This window comes from Ixodes scapularis, unplaced genomic scaffold (genome assembly GCF_016920785.2).
Source record: "Ixodes scapularis isolate PalLabHiFi unplaced genomic scaffold, ASM1692078v2 PGA_scaffold2__306_contigs__length_199485367, whole genome shotgun sequence".
NCBI lineage: Eukaryota > Metazoa > Arthropoda > Arachnida > Ixodida > Ixodidae > Ixodes > Ixodes scapularis.
Genome location: NW_024609857.1, coordinates 125,535,892 through 125,556,954, shown reverse-complemented (window position 1 = coordinate 125,556,954; position 21,063 = coordinate 125,535,892). Strand labels below are relative to the sequence as shown.

General features: G+C 48.9%; 1 protein-coding gene across 2 annotated transcripts in view; it reads left to right on the top strand.

Moving 5' to 3' along the window:
- LOC120849612 (glutamate synthase [NADH]) overlaps nt 1-21,063 on the top strand; it is a 187,408-nt gene that overhangs the window by 111,420 nt on the left and 54,925 nt on the right. For both annotated transcript variants that reach the window (XM_042292012.1, XM_040221857.3), the window contains exons 17-21: nt 4,102-4,273; nt 7,482-7,780; nt 8,296-8,416; nt 10,171-10,371; nt 12,188-12,304. In XM_042292012.1, the coding sequence (XP_042147946.1) occupies nt 4,102-4,273; nt 7,482-7,780; nt 8,296-8,416; nt 10,171-10,371; nt 12,188-12,304 (910 nt within the window). The remainder of the gene's footprint in view (nt 1-4,101; nt 4,274-7,481; nt 7,781-8,295; nt 8,417-10,170; nt 10,372-12,187; nt 12,305-21,063) is intronic.

Here is a 21,063-nt window from a genome sequence, read left to right as displayed (position 1 = left end):
GGGCGCTTTCGGGGTGCCTTCTGCCGAAGGAAAAGCGCCCTACGAAGCTCACTCAGCACGAAAAGCAACACGACCGTTCTTAGGCGATATATATTGCTTGTATCCGGAGGGCACGCTTGGGTATAACCCGCGACTACGCGTATAAAAACTCGTACAAAGTTCAACCCCCGACCCTGGAAGCCAGCTCGCATGAATCAAGTTTCATTCACGGGGACAAGAACTTGTACCAAGTCAAACCGCCGACCCCCGAAGCCCGCTTGCATGGGTCAGGTTTCGTTCATGGAGAGGCTACCAGTCACTCTCAGCCTATAGCACAGCGTGCACCTCGCTGTGCCATTCTGTTGTGGATTAAGTAAACGCATTTACTCGGAGTATGTGAAATTAGGCCTAACCACTTTCACGATTTCACTGTCCGAAAGTGGACCACAGACGACGGCTTGTTTGTTGACATCAATGCATCCGATAGGCAAAGAATGTCCGGGGCTCGGCATTTCTTTGACCCAAGCTTCATCAAGTGTGCACGACACACGGTTCCACGGTTGATGGCTTCCCTAACTACCCCAACTACGCACTTGCGGCCATTACGTGAGCAGCCTGGCTTGGCTTGACTTGGCCGGACCGCTTGGTGGCAAAAGAAAAGTGGCTTAGTGGCTTGCTAAATTGGACGCAATTCGAGAGTTGTGGCTCCGAAAATTGGAGGTGCGTTGGTTACGAGAGGGGAAAAAAAGTAAAAATATTGGTGCCCGTTGTGGGGGGTGCGTTTATTATGCGAGTGCATTTATTATGAGAGTGCGTTTATTATGCGAGTAAGTACGGTACAAGGCGTTCTGGCTTGCAGGCAAAAGAAAAGTGCAAAAAACAGGAGGAACACATCAAAGAAATCGACAGACCTGGAACTGACCTACAACCGAATTGATGTTAGGAAGAAGCTCAAGCTACAAAAACAAAAAAGAACTAGTACCGTAAAATTTTGAGCAAGCACCTTCTCAAAATCTGGAGACAATCATGTAAAGCTGGGGGATGGGTGCCCCTTAGGTCAACAATGTGTAAAGATATGTCCCTTGAGTATTTTCCAAATGTTACAAAATTGGGGGGTAGCGCTTAGTCGCGGTCGTTAATATTAAAGTCGATTATAACGAGATAGCAGCTATAGCCAAGTGGTCACAATTTCCCACTCCCATTGGCACCTTATCAATGTATTTGCGTCTGTTTTTAGCAAAGGAAGTTAAGCGACTCCTGTAGATATAGAAAAGAGAAATTTTGTGAGAATTAAAAAAATATATTAAAATTCGGAAAGTTCACCAAGTTGTAGACCGCCGCGCTTTGCCGCCGCAGTCGATCAGCCACCCAGAACGGGTTGCTGACATGCTCCAAAGGCCGCCAGCAGCAGCCTCTGCGTTGTCGTCTGCCTTTGCTCCTTATCTGGGAAGCGGTTTTTCCGCATCGCACGCGGAAAAGCCGTTGTGGCGTGACAATGTTCGGAGTGCTAGCGACGACATACTGGCAGACGGAGGGGACGAAGAGAGCTTAGATTTAAGTGAGAGAACAACTCGAACCTTAAGGAGCATTTGCAATTTAATGGCAGACGCCTCCCGGGCAGATGGGCACAGCATTTGGTTGTCTCGGGGTCAGCGTGATGAGGAAACCTTGCAGAGAGGCGGTAAACACTTTTGAATCTTTGCGTTCTGCAGTTTTTTGTGAAAACGTGGCCCATGAACCACATGACCCCAATGGAGTAGTTGACCCCTCTCTCAAATCTAGGCTCTCTATACCGATAAAACATGAGCTTGAGCACCAACTCGGTGCCGTGCGCTCTTCTTTGTTTGCATCATGTTCCGTGTCGGCGTCGCTAGTCTGTGTGGTTGATGGGGCAGCGCGCTCAAAAATACAAATATTGCAGCGGCATGCTTGGGAGGAAAGCACGCTTTGAGTAAGATGGTACACGTGCATGCCTGGTGTATTTAAAAAAAAAAAGAAGCTTAAACTTTGTGAATGTTGATATCTACATAAAGCACAAAACAAGCATGTTTGTAACAGTATCAAACATGTGGAAGGTTGCACAGAGAAGGGGACGGACAACAATGACTTTCAGCTGTCCAACTGAAAGTCATTGTTTTCCGTCTCCTTCTCTGTGTTACCTTCCTCATGTTTAATATCGATATCTACAACATTGTAAAATTTTAAAAATTAATGAGTAGTTAGTATGTGAGAGCATATGTTAGGCAAAGATGTCCTGACAACCTGCATTCGGTATTCATCATTGACTTTTGAAGCGAGAGCTTTGCTTGTCCCATTACGCGAAAAGGCGTGGGCGTTGTGCCTGAAGGATGGTCATAAAAATATGTAATTCAGCATGCGCCGCTCAAGGTCAAAGCAGACCCATTTCAGATATAAAACGCAAAGAAAAGCACAGCAACACAGATGCCACATCACAGAAGGCAGCAGGGGCACTCAAGGTCAAAGCAGACGCGCCTCAGAAATAAAACGCCAAGAAATGCACAGCAATGAAAATGCTTCGTCATAGAAGCCGTCGTGAAGCCGGCAGGGTTCACCGTGCCTGTGCAGTGGGGGAGCGTGATGTCACCGCAGGAGTGCCGTGTGAAAAAGGAAGACGTGGCGCACTGCTTGTAGGAATGCTTTCACATTCCTACATGTAAGCAGTCTTAAGTGTCTCTGCCGAATTTTTATTTTCTTAGCCTGAGAGTTAAGAAAGATATTTACATATAGCAAGATGATTTGGAAATCTATTTGGTTAGGAGTACTAGCTGGGCATCTTTGTAGGTTCAATTTTATGTCATATGTGCCGTCTACTTGCCATCCGAATGTAAAGCATTGGATTTTCTGAGGCCACAGTTCGTAAATATATAAGATTAGAATTAGCTGAGAAATGAACTAGTTGAAGCGTGGGAACAACCTTCACAGGTTCAGCTGCATTTTCATTTAAAGGACTCATGAAACAATTTTTCAACTTTTTCCTGTTTAGCTTTCCTCCTCATTTCATAAATCGTGCACTGTACCAAGCAGTTCAAGAAGACGGAAAGGGGAAAGTCCCCTCTTGCTTGGACTCTCGTTTGTGTACCCGGACACAGCCATTCTCCCCCTAGAAGATTAGCCCGTCGCTCAAAATTTAGACAAAAGTTGCTTTCCTCACCCCGTTCAGCCCTAAGCTGACAGTAGTGTGGAAGCTACGTGCCCGTTGGGCCAGCCACACTTTCGTCACGTGATCATGCTCTCTCGTGCAGAGAATGAGGTCAGGTGATGAAAGGGAGGTGGCTGATTGGTCTGGCAAGCACGTAGCTTCCATCGCAATGTCAGCTTAGGGGTGAAGGGAATAACTGAAGTCCGGTGTCGTGTGACGTGTGTTTAAACCCGGTGACGCGCTTCGGGGACCGCGGATGTATCACAGTGAAAAGACAGAGAGCTTACGAAGGGAAGAAGGTATGAAATAGTCCGCTGTGTTTTCAAATTTTTATACCGAAAGTCAGGCTTTCGACTTTCTACTTTTTTTCTTTTGGCCCACTGAACGATGTGCTATTAATAAAATCCCAGTCTAAATTGATTTATCCCAGCCCAAAATTCGTTTCATGGACCCTTTAAGAGTGTTAAAATGCTCGGAGAAACTATTCAATAATCTATTAGCAAATACTGTCGAGACCGGTTATAACGAAGTCGATTATAACGATATATGGCTACAGCGAAGCGACCACGATTTCCCATTTCCTTTTGCACTTCGTTGACCGAAGTCGGTTATAACGAAGAAGCGGATATAGCGAAGTGATTTCCGATTCCCGTTGACTTCGTTATAACCGGTCTCGACCGTATTCGGCCAAAGCAGCGCAGGCACGGCACTTGACATCTTTCTTCTCTTTACTACCTCTTCATTTAAACCTCAGCTGTGAGTCAGCGCTCTTTCCTTCCTGTTGTTTTTCCTTCCTTACCTTATTTGCGCTGTTTAGGTCAATTCAGCTAAAGCCACTGTTCGCTTTGATCAAAATATACTATTCGCACATGCCTACCCATTTGTTGTCGTTGCCGGTTTACCATCCTAAAGACGGTGCCCTGCACGAGCCAGCAATTACAAGGACTGCTTCGTGCTTGCAGGGAGGTGCACCACATGTGCGTGCTCCTCGGCTACGGCGCCGACGCCATCTGCCCCTACCTGGTCTTTGAGATGGTGGTCCTGCTGAGGGACGATGGCCTGCTCAACCCTCCCCTCTCGGACGAGGAGATCTTCAAGAACTATGTGGCCGCCATGGAGCGGGGTATCGCCAAGGTGATAACGCTACGAGTTTGGTGCTTGTTTATTGATTCGGTAATCTACAGCAGACCCACTGGTCTGATCTAATGACCAATATCTAGGAGCCGGCTGTTTCTGTGAGGGTCGCAGTGTGGTAGTAAATTATAACTCGGAGAAATTGAAGAAAAAGGTCTGAAGCACGATTCTCAAAATCATAGTTCTACACACTTATTTTCCGTTAGAGGTTTTCTGATGTTTGTTTTTTGCGTGGGCTGTAAATAGTTTGTGACTTATTTAAAATGCAAGTTGTGATAGAGATTTACGTGAATTTGTCAAAATTGAGAAAAATGAATGATTAGGTCTATGCCATAGAATGTAGTATATATACATTTTTAGCTGTTTATGCATTTTTTGCTGCTATAAATGTAAGGATCTTTTGATAATTCTTGCCAGGGCTTTTCACCTATTTACATTGGCACATTTCTTGTGCTGGTTCTTTACATACATGCATCAAAACCAGAATCTTCAGGCAAAGCCGACCGGCTGAAGTTCAAAAATCCATTTTTCTAGATTAAAGACCACTTCTTTGTCTATTTCAAGCTATATGGTTTGCATATAGATGTCTAATGTATCATAATTATAGCTTGATCTCTAACTTCCATTTCCATAGGCCGGTGACAAATTGAGTGTGGCTAACAAAACAAACAAAAGTACAAAAAAACAAAATCTTAAATTTTGTTTACCAACTCGCGTTTGTCTCCTTGTTTCAGGATTCGGGTCCTTTTCTACATGAGTAGCGCCTTGAATTCCTGTACCAATTTTAGAAGCATACTTCAGCTTTGAAAAATCAGATTCTAATTGGTCTTTATTGTGAGGAGTCTCTATTGTTCTCATTTATTTCTTTGTCACAATATTTATTATTATTCTATCCCACATCATAACCTACTGACAGCCCATCATATATTTCCAGTTGCGTAGAGCATTCAAACAAGGTTGGCATTTTTCCATGTTACACAAATGCTTTTTTTCTTTTTTCTTTACTTGTTCATTTTTCACATTTTTGTAGAATGGAAGCACCTCCCCCATTGTATTGGAACTATCCATGGCTCAACTGCTTTCAAAAATGCTCTTTCTTACTTTTGGCTTTTTGAGGAACCATAATTGTGTGTTCTCTGTATTTTACATACCAGTCCAATCAGTCATGTTTGTGTTTTACATATGTGCACTCCCGACTCTAATGTATGTGACCTAAAGTAAAAATAAATAACTACCGTAATATTCCGAGTCATCGCCCACTCCACTGCCTCCTCAAATTCATAAAAAAAGTGGGGCGGGCCATGTCTCGGTAGATTAGCACAAAAAGTATAAAAAATCTGAAAAAAAAAGTGCCCACTTTTTTTTTGCATATCTAGTGTGGCTGCGGAAGAAATACATTATAGGGACTCAAAACTCAAATTAGTTTTATTGTTTTATACAAAAAAATGCTCATAAAAGAATGTATTACAATCATGAAGTCCGTTGCATGCATACGCGCCATGAACATTGCCGATCGGCATACAGCGCGAAAGTTGGTTCCGTGGAAGCACGTTACAGCGCTATGCTTTCCTCGTTAGTTAAAAAAAAAAAAAAAAATTACAAGAAAACAGAAAAACCAATTAGGCGCAACGAGCGAGCGAGCGGACCAAAGAAGCGACGAAGAGCGATGCTGGGAAAGCGGGAAAGCCGGTGATCGCGTTGGCAAATACTTTGGCGTCGGGTCAAGTCGGGCTCCTTGTCAATCGCAAGCTCTTGCACAACTTTCTTGTTTGGTGCATACATGCGTGCGTTCGTGCAAGGCGTGCTAGCAATGCGGGTTAAGCGCGAAACACATGTTAGACGAAACCTTCCGATCCGACGTGCGGACTGCCGGAATGACCTTGGGGGGCAAGGGTTTCCGTAGCATCGGAGAGCGTTGAAAACCCTCGCCTTTGACCGTCGTATTGCGTGGTCGGACGTCGGATCGGACAGTTTCGTCGTACATGTGTTTCGCGCTTTAAGGCGGTGTTTTTGCGTGGCGTGAACGGCACCACGAACACGGAGCTCAAATTGGGGCGCTCTGCAAACGTGCGTCATTCCAGCAAAGCTTTAGTTACCCGTTGGCTTTGTTTTAAACACTGCAATACCGCCGTTGCGACGTGGGTCGGGAGAAGAAGCGGGTTCGTGGCGACCTTACTTCGGCATAGACAGACTTTGATCTTACACTCCTCGGTTACATTTCAGGATATGGGGCGTTTGCTTGCCTTGTGATTCCTGAATAAGGTACTGCTTGTGTTATCTTTCCGACTTTTTTTTTTCTCTGGACAATCTTTTTGTAAGCAATACAAACTTTCATTCTGTCATCTCCATCGTTTTTTTTTTTTCGGACGGATACACTACAACTTTGAGATCGCTCGCGGGGGAAATGCGGGAACAAAGAGAAGTGTCTTTCTCTCTTTTGTTTTACTTTGTCACGGACGGACGTGCTCCAACTGTAAGGTCCGCGGCCGCGTCATTCGGGTAGAATGGATGTTCACGGATTGCGAAGTCAGCATTGGGGTATTTGAAGAAGTGGGTGATGGCTTAGTGTTTTTTTGGAAATCTGTATTAGCCCAAAAAGTGGGGTCGGCGATGACTCGGGGATGGGCGATGACTCGGGATATTACTGTAAATAAATATCTAAGTATTGTACACCATCTTGTGTGCATTCTTGTCCCTTTGTTATTCAAAGTTTTTCAGTCATTGCCAAGCAACGGCATTCTATGTACTATAATTGCCCAATGTATATTTTGTTGAGCTCATTTTATTTAATTTCACTGTCCATGGGGGCTTTATGTATGGGGGCAAAATTGAACAATATGAGAGGACAATATTGAACGAACACTAGTAGGTTATTTTTAACACATAAAACATGCTGTTAAAAGCTGTGGAAAGGAGAGTTGGCAGATTGAAATAAATGTATCAACTTCCGATGCAAACAATGCTCTTGGGTAGATTTTTCCAGACAGAGATAGCCAATTGTGATGGGGAGAACTTGAATTGATTAGTTGTAGGCGTAACCAATTGAATTTTGAGTAGCGATTCATGTGTGGGAAGATATGGAAAGCCAGCGGACCATCACTCTGGATTGGATCTGTTACCAAATCTAGTGAAGGAACTAAAAAGAAAACTGTCAAACTGACGCCTCCCGGACACTGAGTTTTTCCCGTCCGTGGACCGTCCCCCGCAGGTGATGGCCAAGATGGGCATCTCGACCCTGCACAGCTACAAGGGGGCCCAGATCTTTGAGGCGGTAGGCCTGGCCGACGAGGTGATCGACAAGTGCTTTAGGAACACGGCCTCCCGCCTGGGGGGCGCCACCTTTGAGGTGCTGGCGGCCGACCTGGTGCAGCGCCACGGCTTCGCCTATGCCGAGCCGGACTATGACAGCCTGGTACTGCGCAACTCCGGCCAGTACCACTGGCGCTCCGGCGGGGAGAGCCACGTCAACGACCCAGTCAGCATCGCCAACCTACAGGAGGCTGCCAGGTGGGTGCGGCGACTGCTCAGTCGCAGAGTGAGGGTGGCGGACGGAAAGGAGCTTCTGCGCCGGGTGACCGTTGAGAATGAAAAAGTGACGGTTATTTCGCTGATCCTTTGCGAGATAATTCGGGAGTGCAGCCGCACGGGACGGGTGGTGCCATCTAGTTTCGACGTGCGCTAATATTGCACTACGGTGGGGTTCGAAGCGGTAGCATTTTTGGGCTCTTTACCCCCCCCCACTGGAAATGGTGTCCGCTGTCTGTCGCAGCGCCACATGACATCATGACGGCGGTGATTCACAGTGTCAAAATTCTATAGAAATTTTATAGAAGTCAAAAGAGCATTGGAAAAAAACTCTTTCTGGGATAAGTAGCATTGGCAGCTTCTTCAAGTTTATACTCTCTCTGATAAGGCTGACTGATTGACACATTTAGATCTTTTTGTCTTAGGAGTTTGAAGATACTAAGCATGTCTTGCACCAGCTTGTTCAGTTCCCCGTTCTTGCATGTTGTTCCGTGCAGCTCCAACAGTAAGGACACCTATGCGAAGTATGTGGAGAGCGCCATGCAGAGCATTCGGCAGTGCACCCTCAGGGGGCAGCTGGACTTCCAGTACTCCAAGACTCCACTGGACATTTCCGAAGTACGCACATGCTTTTCCATTTCTGTCGCTACATTGTGGACAGGCGTCAAAGTTGTCTAAAATTCAATTTACTTTTAATCTGACTTGCTACTGCATTTATCATACAGCTCCTAAGCCGAGTGAGTCCGTTTGCTGTAATACTGCTAAGCAGCTGGCAATGTGTGCTTCAAGTGCTTGATAAAAAAACATTTTTTGAACACTTCACTTCTACTTATAAAGTCTGAATTATGCAGTGTGCATTCTTGCACAGTCCGTACCTATATGTGTGTATGTTTGTTAAAATGTATGCGGCACTTTGGTCATACCTGACCAAGTCGTCCTACGTAGGACATGTAGGACAGTCTCAGAGTGGGTGCCACTAACGGTTGCCTTAGGCCATGTCATCACGTGACGCAGTGTTATGTGATGCTGTAGCGTCACGTGACATCATGCCACATAATTTAATGCGGACCAAGCAATATACAGTTAAACCTCGATGTAACGAAGTCGGTAAAATTCGCAATTTACTTCGTTACATTGAAATTTCGCTAAATCGAAATTTGGCTTTAGCATGCGAAAAAAAAATTCCGAAGCATTTTACGGGTATGAAAACTCACCGAAAATGACATTTATTTAGGGGCAAAGTAGTCCGCGAGTTTTGCTTGCGCCTTGTCCGACAGTAGCAGCAGTAGCAGCGGCGTCATACGGCGTTCGAGCGCCCAGAGCAATTCTTGCACGGCATCTTGCTGCCCATGCGACGCCGTGTACCTCCCGTATCTCCTCAGTACGTCCATTGCGTCGAGCACTTCCCGAGTGCTCGTGATCTCGGCAGTTTCTTCAGGATGGCGTCCAAAACGTTTGCTTTCTCATCCAAAGAAAGAACTTTACGTTTCCTTATGGCAGCAAGCACGTGAGTGAACCGCCCGGTTAAAAAATAAAGCTGTTTAGTTTAGGCGGTGCCAATGTTTCCAACCTACACAGCACTCTTGACCGCACAGTTTACTTGCCCCCTTGCGCCCACAGTGTACTTGCGCCTTTGCTTTACATCACGATCGCAAGACGATAATCGGTCTTCTCGGTCTTCTCCTAATGGCACTGCCCGTGCGGTCGCGCCATCGCGCCATCACGTCGCTCCCCCGCTGAAGTTGGCTCCCGCGCTACCCGCGGTACAGTGGACTATGATGATCAGTGAATGTCAGTGGTGATGCTGTTATGCCGTGTTCACTTTTTGCTCGGCATTTTCTGGCCAGCCCCGCGGAATCCGCCTTGCCGCATGCCTCGCCGGCGCTACCGGCGCCGCATCCTCGGGCAGCCTAGGAACGTTGGAAGGCCTGTCCCCGTGAAGTAACCTATCAAGCGCTCGCGTTTGCGCATAATTTTTTTTAACCACAATTTTTTTGCGAAGTTGTTTTTTAGAGTTGATTTATTTATTGCCTTCTATGGCAATGGCGCTTCGTTATATTGAAATAGCAGCAAAATAGACTTCGTTATATAGAGACTAAAAATACATGGGGTCTATGGGCAAGAAATTATGAAAAATAAAATACTTCGTTAAATCGAGGATTTCGTTACATTGAAGTTCGTTATATCGAGGTTCGACTGTATAATATTTTTCGGTTAAACTTAACCATTCACTAGTTGAACGCTTTGTTGTTACGTGGCGCTCAAGAGGCACAAACCATCGCCATTACACACTCCGAGTTTGCACTGATGAAGCATACCGTAGCCTTTTCTGTTACGATTGCCTTTAATTGTTCGTATTGTTACCCGGACAGGTGGAACCTGCCAAGGAGATCGTAAAGCGCTTTGTCACCGGAGCCATGAGCTTTGGAAGCATCTCCATCGAGGCGCACACGACGCTGGCCATTGCCATGAACCGTGCCGGAGGAAAGTCCAACACCGGCGAGGGCGGCGAGAATGCCGACCGCTGGGCGCTCCAGCATCCCGACAACAACAAGCGCTCTGCCATCAAGCAGGTAAGCGACGTGCGCGCGCTGGATTATGGAACTGGAAATGAGGCGGTCCAGCTGGATTCCAGCTGGACCCAGCTGGAATCCACCTGTACCGCCTCATTTCCAGTTCCATAATCCAGCTGGAAGTGGACTGATTTTCGCCTGGCGCGTCTTGCGCCAGGCGATCCGCTTATTGTGCATTAACGGTGGGAAGCAGAGTTGGTAACAGACTGAAATGAGCATTTACCATGGTTTTCTCTATTAAAGTGGCGAGAACGGGCGGGGATTTTTCTATTAAAATCGGTATCAAAGATAGATTACCTCGTACCCAGGCGAAAATTTTCAACTGGGACCAATTGGTCCCAGTTGCAACTGGTTTATGGAGCAATTCCCAGTTGCAACTGGTCCCAGTTCGAGTTGGTCCCAGCTGGAATTGGTCCCCGTTACAACTGGTCCCAGTTGGAGTTAGTCTCAGTTACCGCTGGCACCAACTCCAGCAACAATGAAACACGGCACAAAATGGAAGGTTGACAAGACTTTATTGTCAAAAACTTGAAGAATGAAACTAAATAATAGGTTCGGTGACGTACACGCTCCGGGTTTAGCCACTTGCTTGCGACGGTTGAATCGCTTTTTCTGAGATAGTATTTTCAGAGGTAGGTAGTATCGTGAGATGAAGGAAGATCGGCCGCTGGCGTCTGTTAGTGTAGACGTCCTCAGCTTCTCTCCCCATCGCGTGAAGAAAGGTGGTCACCTGTGTTCCCGCGTTGCGCAGGTGGGGTCCTGATAAGATGCGGTAGCGCTCCCACCTTGCAATCTCTGTCACAACAGTCGAACATTTTCGAGGTAGACCTCCCGCCATTTTCGCATTTGTGCTCTCCGCGGCGTTTTCTTTTCTGTCTTTCCTGGGTGCCCTCCGATCGCTGAACTGCATCTTTCCATCCTCGAAGTTCACCGCCGCCACCTGGTGTGTGTACAGTTAGGTCCAAAGAAGCGCAGCTGTAGTTTTGACATTTTCATAACGACGCCAACTTGGGCGATGGCGACTAATGGCGACCCTTCTCTACCGCGTCCGTCCGACTCCGGCATCAGCATAGGCAGCGCCATCTGTCGACAGCGCGTACCACTAATCCGCACCCGCGTGCTACGGCGGTCGGCTAGCTCCGACTAACCAAAAGATAAATTTATTTATTAAAAGAAAAAGAATACTGTAAGTGTTTAAATAAATGTTTTAATATATTTTAATGATGAACTAAATGTTCATTTGGGTGAACACATTTTGTCACTAATTATATTTTCCAATTAAAAAAATATTTAGTTAATTAAAATTTTTATATAATTTTTATAAATATATAAATGTACCGAGTAATTAAAAATTTCCCTATATGTATAAATCTAAAAATTGAAGTGTTTTTAGTTTTCTTCATTAGCAAAGGTCAATACACCCCAGCTTGTCAAAATTGTTGCCCCGTGTGAACTGGAAACGGAAAAGGCATTTGAAGTCCGACTGGGAATCGCTCCAACCAGTTACTTTCCTAGCTGGTTCCAGTTCACTTCATTCCCAACTGGGAGTCAAACCAGTTGACTCCCAACTGGGAATGGTTCAAACCAGTTGACCCCTCAGCCCGTCCCAGTTGGACTCCTATTGGTCCCAGTTCATTCCCAGTTGGTACCAGTTAGTCCCAGTCGAAACCAGTTGAGGTGCCAACTGGTCCCAGTTAGAAATTTTTGCCTGGGTAACTATTGTAGACACCGGAAGGCCCCGTCGGACGAGGAAAAGGGTCCAACTTGCCCTTTCTTTGACGGAGAGCGAGACGGGTGTCTTGTGGGATTATTTCAGGTGGCGTCAGGGAGGTTTGGAGTGACATCTGCGTACCTGGCCAACAGTGATGAACTCCAGATCAAAATGGCTCAGGGAGCCAAGCCTGGTGAAGGTGGAGAACTGCCAGGCTATAAGGTCAGCATGAGCTTCTAGCCTCTCGTCATCTCTCACTTGTCCAATGCATATTAGAAGGAGCTTCGCATTGCGACGTTGCGTGTTTGAAGAAAGGAAAAATTGCACGCTCTTCATATTTACTGTATTTGCAAGCACATTGAACCATTTTCTCAAAAACTGGGAACAGGACGCTAGTGACATTGTTTTGTCAACAAGTGCAGTTAAAGAACGGTCAACCACAAATTCTAAAGTGAAAAGTGCATAAGTAGTGTTTAGTTGTGCAATCGCATATGAATTGTTGCACACGTTGATCATTCTACTTGCTGTGAACTGTGAACCTGCTAGCTGTTTCTATGCTATGCTTTTGGAAAGGTTCCATTTTACATGATGCAAATGTTCATTTTTGTTAAGTGAGCAGAATTTCACTTCAGTCGTCCAGCTGTGCATCCCAGGCGAAAATTTTCAACTGGGACCAGTTGGTCCCAGCTGCAACTGGTTTATGGAACAATTCCCAGTTGCAACTGGTCCCAGTTGGAGTCGTCCAACTGGGATCAGTTGGTCCCAGTTGCAACTGGTTTATGGAACAATTCCCAGTTGGAGTTGGTCCCAGCTGGAATTGGTCCCAGTTACAACTGGTCCCAGTTGGAGTTGGTACCAACTCCAGCAACAATGAAACACGGCACAAAATGGAAGGTTGACAATACTTTATTGTCAAAAACTTGAAGAATGAAACTAAATAGCTTCGGCGACGTACACGCTCCGGGTTTAGCCACTTGCTTGCGACGGTTGAATCGCTTTTTCAGAGGTGGTATTCATGAGATGAAGGAAGAACGGCCGCTGGCGTCTGTTAGTGAAGACGTCCTCAGCTTCTCTTCCCATCGCGTGAAGAAGGGTGCTCACCCGTGATCCTGCGTTGCACAGGTGAAGTCCTGATAAGTTGCGGTAGCGCTCCCACCTTGCAATCTCTGTCACAACAGTCGAACATTTTCGAGGTAGACCTCCCGCCATTTTCGTCATTGTGCTCTCCGCGGCGTGTTCTCTTCCGTCCGGTCTACGTGCGTCCGGTCTTTCCTGGGTGCCCTCCGATCGCTGAACTGAATCTTTCCATCCTCGACGTTCACCGCCGCCACCGTGGTGTGTGTACAGTTAGGTCCAAAGAAGCGCAGCTGTAGTTTTGACATTTTCATAACGACGCCAACTTGGGCGATGGCGACCCTTCTCTACCGCGTCGCCGCGTCCGTCCGACTCCGGCGTCCCCGGCGTCAGCATAGGCAGCGCCATCTGTCGACAGCGCGTACCACTAATCCGCACCCGCGTGCCACGGCGGCCGGCTAGCTCTGATTAGTCAAAAGATAAATTTATTTATTAAAAGAAAAAAAAAAAAATACTGTAGGTATTTAAATAAATGTTTTAATATATTTTAATAATGCACTAAAAGTGTAAATGTAGGTGAACACATTTTGTCACTAATTATATTTTCCAATTAAAAATTATTTAGTTAATTAAAATTTTTATATTATTTTTATAAATATATAAATGTACCCCAGTAATTAAAATTCCCTATTTGTATAAATCTAAAAATGTTAGTGTTTTTAGTTTTCTTCATTAGCAAAGGTCAATACACCCCCAACTTGTCCAAATTGTTGCCCAGTGTGAACTGGGAACGGGAAAGGCATTTGAAGTCCGACTGGGAATCGCTCCAACCAGTTACTTTCCTAACTGGTTCCAGTGCACTCCATTCCCAACTGGGAGTCAAACCAGTTGACTCCCAACTGGGAATGGTTCAAACCAGTTGACTCCCAACTGGGAATGGTTCAAACCAGTTGACCCCTCAGCTGGCCCCAGTTGGACTCCTATTGGTCCCAGTTGATTCCCATTTGGGACCAGTTAGTCCCAGTTGATTCCCAGTTGGGACCAGTAGTCCCAGTTGAAACCAGTTGAGGTGCCAACTGGTCCCAGTTAGAAATTTTCGCCTGGGATTCTTCCCTCCTGCCGGGAAATCGTCCAGATAATTAGGTTTATTCAATGTGCCAAGTTTCAAGGTTCTTTTTTGTACTTTTACTAAGGGATCATACCTGTGTCAAAAAGACTTTATGGTTTACAAGACACTTATATAAACTGCTCAGCTCGATATACTCCATCTGTAAGTAATCCACAGGTATGAATTAATCATACTGAAATTGCGTGAGTGTAGGTTTTTGTACAAAAATGCAGGAAAAGAAAAACTTGATATTGTCACTAATGACAATTGATGAGGCAACAATTGACAGAAGAAAACTTAACATTTACTGCATGCGCAAACATGTGCCCGAAACAAGATAGAAGAAGGCTAGTGTCATATTTAGCACGTACCTATGAGCACCACTGACAAGGAACAGTGATGCCTGGCTAGAGCGCATAGCTGCGGAGCATGGATTGTGCACTACGAGTGACCGACGATGGAAGCCAGGCGCTCATGTTCTGGGCAAAATAAGCCTAAGAGTATTCGGGCTGTGGTGACCATCACTGCACGAATACGACAGCTAGAGTCATTGGCAGCCTAAAGTGTGATCCAAACCAAGCCGCAAAACAGGAGAAAACGGGTTGCGGAGAAATTCGGTGGAAGAGGAGCAACGTAAACAGTCACGTGAATGTGACGTTTTGCGGCTCCTGCTTTGCCGTCCAAAGCTGAAAATATCCATCTTCTCCCGTCGTCTCCGGAGAGCCCTCTCAGTCAAGCAGGGGAAAGCGGTCCACCCTCGCCTTCCTCGCAAACCTTGGGAAGGGGGGGGGGGTGGGAGTGGGGGTGTGGGTGGGGGTGCGGTGCAGTGCAGTGCGCTAATTGCTTTTTGGGAACCCAGCAAAAGGAGGAAGGATTAAGAAACAGTTGCTTCTGCTGTATTCTCGTCCACGAAGCCACTCATAAATCCCACAAAGGGTGCCTTCACTCCCTCTCCCGCCCATCGTGCGCATTTTTCCCTGTCCCTCTCAACCTTTACGTCTCCGACGTCTTAGCGAGCTGTTCTCCAAATTCTTGCCTATACTTGTGCTCTTGTGCACTCCCGCACGCTTCTGGGCTAAAACGGCAGCCGGACGTTATAATAAAAAAAGAAAAACAGGTGCTGCCTGTTTCATTTTTGCGGGCCCGTTTTGCGACTTGCGACCCTGCGTAGCAGCAGGATCGAGCGCTGGGGTGAGACTGCCTTCGACTCGTCACGTGGAGCCCCTTATGTACACACATGGGTTCCTGGGACACTCAACATAAGACATTCAGTGTGTAGAACATTCTTACCTCAATCGGACAACGAGGTTCCCAAACTTACGAGAACGCTAAATTGAAAGAATAAATAAAAGAAGAATCCGCTCCCAGGAATCGAAGGCCTCCGCGTAAAAGCCAAGCACGGTAACCATTCGACCATGCACGCACGCGCTCGTTCGGCGACACGCGTGGCAATATTTCCTATGCAACAAAAAAAAGAGAGAACAAACCATCTGGTGGTTGATGATGTGTGTATTGTAACCACACACGCTTGGATCTGCTGGATCTGCTTTAGGGTGTTCATCTTTAGGAAGCTTTCAAGGTTTTGTACCTTGATGTGCCAAATGTGAGTAGCAGTGTCAACCTGACGGTTTGCTTCTAGTTTCCTCCCACGCATAGAAAGATTTCATTTTCTTATATTGTCACGGGTGGTGACTAATAAACAAGAAATAAACAGGAATAAATAAACGTTTAATGTGGCGAACTTGTGCCAAAAATAAAAGGGTACAAAAGAAAGATAACAACAGAGCGTCGCGGGCGTCGAAGGCGGCGAAGCAGCACGATCAAACGCTGAGGCGAGACTGACTCGACAAGGTCGCGGGCGGCCTCTTATCTAGAGTACGTCGCTATCTCGAAGATTCGGCGAAAGCGGCTCGAGCGTCGCGTGATCGGGGCGAGAATGAACACGCACTTTCTAGAAAACAAAAGCAGAAGATACATGGATATAAATAATAGAAGTTAGGTGCGTGCGCTACATGAATAAACGGGAACTTTCTGGAGGTCCGTGACCGAGCGTTGCTTCCTCAGCCCTGCGCGCGGCATTACTCCCCCCTTTAAAAGTGCATCGCCCCAATGCAGTGTAAAACAAAATAAAAAAGAACGATAAACTCAAGAGTCTTTTGGAGCATGCACATAAAGTCCACAGTCCTATCGAGCGTAGTACGGCTTCAGGCGCACGACGTGGACGACCTCAGGTCGTGGTGGGCGGCGTGACGATGTTCGTGTTCCGTCGGGCATCACCTCGTAGTTCAGCTCGCCGAGGCGACGAAGTACCTTGTATGGTCCAAAGTACCGTTTCAGCAGTTTCTCACTGAGGCCGCGGCGACGGATGGGCGTCCAAACCCACACCCTGTCTCCGGGCTGGAAGTGAACGTCCCTGCGACGAAGGTTGTAGCGGCCCGCGTCGGCGCGTTGCTGGTCTTGAATCCTGAGTCGGGCGAGCTGGCGGACTTCTTCGGCCCGTTGAGCAACCACCTGGGCGTCGTCGCTCTCACTGTCAGCTGGCTCATGGGGCAGCATCGCGTCCAGCATGGTCGTTACTTTGCGCCCATGCACCAGTTGAAAGGGTGTCACTCCGGTAGTCTCTTGTACGGCCGTGTTGTAGGCAAATGTGACGTACGGCAACACCTCGTCCCATGTCTTGTGCTCCACGTCGACGTACATGGAGATCATGTCGGCGATGGTTTTGTTGAGTCTCTCCGTCAGCCCGTTGGTCTGCGGGTGGTACGCCGTGGTGCGACGATGGCTGGTGTGGCTGAGACGAAGGACTTCTTGCGTCAGCTGGGCCATGAATGATGATCCACGGTTTGAGATCAGGACTTCGGGAGCGCCATGCCGGAGGACAATGGACTCGATGAAAAACTTGGCGACTTCAACAGCCGTTCCTGATGAAAGGGCTTTTGTCTCGGCGTACCGCGTGAGATAATCGGTTGCGACGATTATCCATCGGTTTCCTTGCGTCGACGGTGGGAAAGGTCCGAGTAAATCCATACCGATTTGCTGGAATGGGGCAGATGGCGGCGCAATAGGCTGAAGAAGTCCTGCCGGTCTCGTCGGTGGCTTCTTCCTTCGTTGACACTCGTGGCAAGATCGGGTGTAGTGGTGTACTGTCTTCGCAAGCTTGGGCCAGTAGTACTTTTCGCGTATCCTCGCAAGAGTCCTGCTGTAACCAAGGTGTCCCGCCGTCGGGTCATCGTGGCAGGCTTGAAAAATTTCTTCTCGAAGACTGGAAGGGATCACCAACAGCCACGCCGTGTTGCTGTCGCTGAAGTTCTCCTTGTACAGTACGCCTTGTCGGATGGAGAAGGTTGGCAGTGTTCGAACAAAACCGCGGGGAACGGCGCTTCCTTGCCCCTCTAGGTGTGCGATGAGTGCTCGCAGCTCAGGGTCGTCTCGTTGGAGTGCTGCCATGTCGCTTACATCCAGAGCGCCGAGGAAACACTCATCGTCGTCCTCTTTGGTGCAGGCAGGACCGGCCTCGACTGGGGCCCTTGACAGGCAGTCGGCGTCATTGTGCTTCCGGCCGGACTTGTACACCACGGCCATGTCGAACTCCTGCAGTCGTAGGCTCCACCGAGCGAGGCGTCCGGAGGGGTCCTTCAGATTCGCCAGCCAGCAGAGCGAGTGGTGGTCTGTGATTACGCGAAAAGAACTTCCATACAAATATGGGCGAAACTTTGTTATTGCCCATACGACAGCGAGGCACTCCTTTTCGGTCGTTGAATAGTTCCTCTCCGCTTTAGAAAGCGTCCGACTTGCGTATGCGATAACTCGCTCGGCTCCGTCCTGCACTTGGACTAGTACCGCACCCAGTCCGGTGTTACTGGCGTCGGTGTGGATCTCGGTTTCAGCAAACTGGTCGAAATGGCCAAGAATCGGGGGCGTCTGGAGTCTTCGTTTGAGCTCGTCGAATGACCTCTGGTGTTCTTCTGTCCACTCGAACTTTACGGCGTCCTTCGTGAGGTGTGTCAGCGGTGCGGATAGCTTGGCGAAGTCTCGAACAAAGCGCCTGTAGTAGGCACAGAGTCCGAGAAATCTTCTCACGGCCTTCTTGTCAGACGGCGGCGTAAATGCAGCTACGGCGCGGGTCTTCTCGGGGTCAGGTAGAACACCCTTGTTGTTCACGACGTGGCCAAGGAACTTTAGTTCCCCATAGGCGAACCGACACTTTGTTGGCTTGAGTGACAGGCCGGCGGTCTTGATGGCTTGAAGCACGGCTCGAAGTTGTCTGAGGTGTTCGTCGAAATCTCGTGAGAATACCACGACATCGTCCAGGTAGACGAGGCAGCTCTGCCATTTCAGACCTGCCAGCACGGTGTCCATGACGCGCTGGAAGGTGGCTGGTGCTGTACAAAGTCCGAACGGCATCACTTTGAATTCGTATCGTCCGTCGGGAGCGACGAAGGCAGTTTTCTCCCGGTCACGTTCGTCGACTTCAATCTGCCAATAACCACTCTTCAGGTCCATCGACGAAAAATATCGGGAGTGGCGCAGTCGGTCTAACGTATCATCGATGCGGGGGAGCGGATAGACGTCCTTCTTTGTCACGGCGTTCAGTCGACGATAGTCCACGCAGAACCGCAGGGTTCCGTCCTTCTTCTTTACAAGGACGACTGGGGACGCCCATGGGCTCCTTGAGGGTTGAATGATGTCGTTGTCGAGCATCTCCTGGACTTGATCTTGAATCACTTTCCTTTCCTTTAAGGAGACCCGATACGGCGACTGGTGGACAGGAAGTGCGTCGTCGTCGGTAACAATGCGATGTTTCGCCATTGGTGTTTGGCGAATCTTTGATGTCGTGGCAAAGCAGTCACTGTATTCGGCAAGGAGATCAATCAGTTGCCGGCGCTTCGTAGCTGGGAGCTCGGGGTCAATGTCGAGCGGCGGCGGCGTCGTGCTTTTCTGCTGTGGCGACGAGGTTTCCTCGGAGATTGCGGTGACCACCGCTGGCGCTTGAAGCTCCTCGACGTGGCCCACGGTGGTACCCTGTGTTAGGTGCTGCGGCTCCTCTCGAAAGTTTGTCACAAGAACAGTTGTACGTCTTTCTTGGAGATCCGTTACGCCTCTTGCGACGCCAATTCCTTTTTCGAGGAGCAGTTGGACGCTGCCTTCCAGAAGAGCTTCACCGTGCATGGCGGCGTCGGCCATAACGGTGACGAAAACACTCGACCGCGGCGGTAGGTTCACATGGTCGGCGATAACTCAGATCGCGGTTGATGTTGTGTTGGTCTCCACCGGCGGTAAAACAGGTTTCCGCAGCGTCAACTGGTTTGCCCCGAGGTCGATGACGGCGCCATACTCGCAGAGAAAGTCCATTCCGAGGATAACGTCCCTCGAACATTCTTGCAGAACGACGAACTTCACAGGGCACGTTTCACCGTGGATCTCGACGCGAGCAGTGCATCTCCCGACTGGCGTGATGAGATGTCCTCCGGCGGTTCGTATTTGGGGTCCATCCCACGGCGTCATGACTTTTCGCAGGCGGCGAGAGAGCCTCCCACTCAAGACTGAGTAGTCTGCTCCGGTGTCCACGAGTGCCGATGAGTCGAGGCCGTCAATAACAACGTTTAAGTTGTTGGACACCGAAGCAGGAGCGTCGTTGTGATGCGTATCGTCGGGAGAGTGGGAGCGCTCCGTCGTTCGTGGAGGCTCTTTACGTCGGTCGTCTTCGGCAACTCCACCTCCAGGGGTTGCCGCGCCTAGTTTCCCCGGCGAGGAGCGAGGGGCGACAGGCTTTCACGTCGGGGTCGGTGCATCGGCGAAGCTGGACGTCGCGGTGACGGCGACCGGAACTCTCGGCGGGACGCAGGCTCGGGGGACTGGGGTCGTCGCAGGTACTCGTCGATCTCCCAAGGGCGTTCACCATACCGGGGGCGCGGGTCGCTTGGGTGGAATCCGCGCAGCCCGAGTCGACGGTATGGGCATCGGCGGTAGGTGTGGTCTGCCTCCCCGCAGTGGAAGCACAGAGGGCGTCGGTCGGGCGTTCGCCACACATCGGTCTTCCGGGGTGCACGGGGCTCCTGGCTGGCGTACTGGGGCTGGTCGTCGTGGCGTCGGTCGTGCTGCGGCGCAGGAGACTGGCGTCGGGGCGGCGCGACATAGGCGCGAGGAGGAGGCGGTGGCCGTCGGGCCACTGCGGCGTAAGTTAGCGCGGGTTCTTCGGAGACTGCTGCGCTGATAGGAGTCTCTGGTTGAATGGCTCTCTGCACCTCTTCCCGCACGACCTCAGCGATGGAGAGCGAAGCTGGTCGGTCCGCGGCGGGTAGTAGCTTTCGCAGCTCCTCCCGGACGACGTCGCGAATGATCTCGCGAATGCTTGGGATGCTGGACACAAGGTCGCAAGCGGACGGCGGAACCGCGCTGACGCCGGGTAGCCTCTGGTAGTGGCTGGCTCGGGCTTGCAGGGCACGCTCGATGTTCGTTGCCTCGGCGACAAAGTCTTCGACAGTTGTCGGAGGGCTGCGGACAAGGCCACCAAAGATGTTTTCTCTCATGCCCCGCATGAGGATTCGTAGCTTCTTCTCCTCTGTAGCCCGAGGGTCGGCGCGGGCGCTCAGGCGCAGGACGTCCTCTACGAAGCCGGTGACACTCTCGTTGGGGCCCTGGGTTCTGGTTCGCAGTAGGTCCTCGGCTCTCTCTCGGCGGTGGTGGTTGATGAAGGTAGCCTTGAGATCGTTCTTGAAAATGTCCCACGACGTCAGGGAGGACTCATGATTCTCGTACCAGTGCTTGGCAGTCCCCTCAAGCGAAAAATAGACATTGT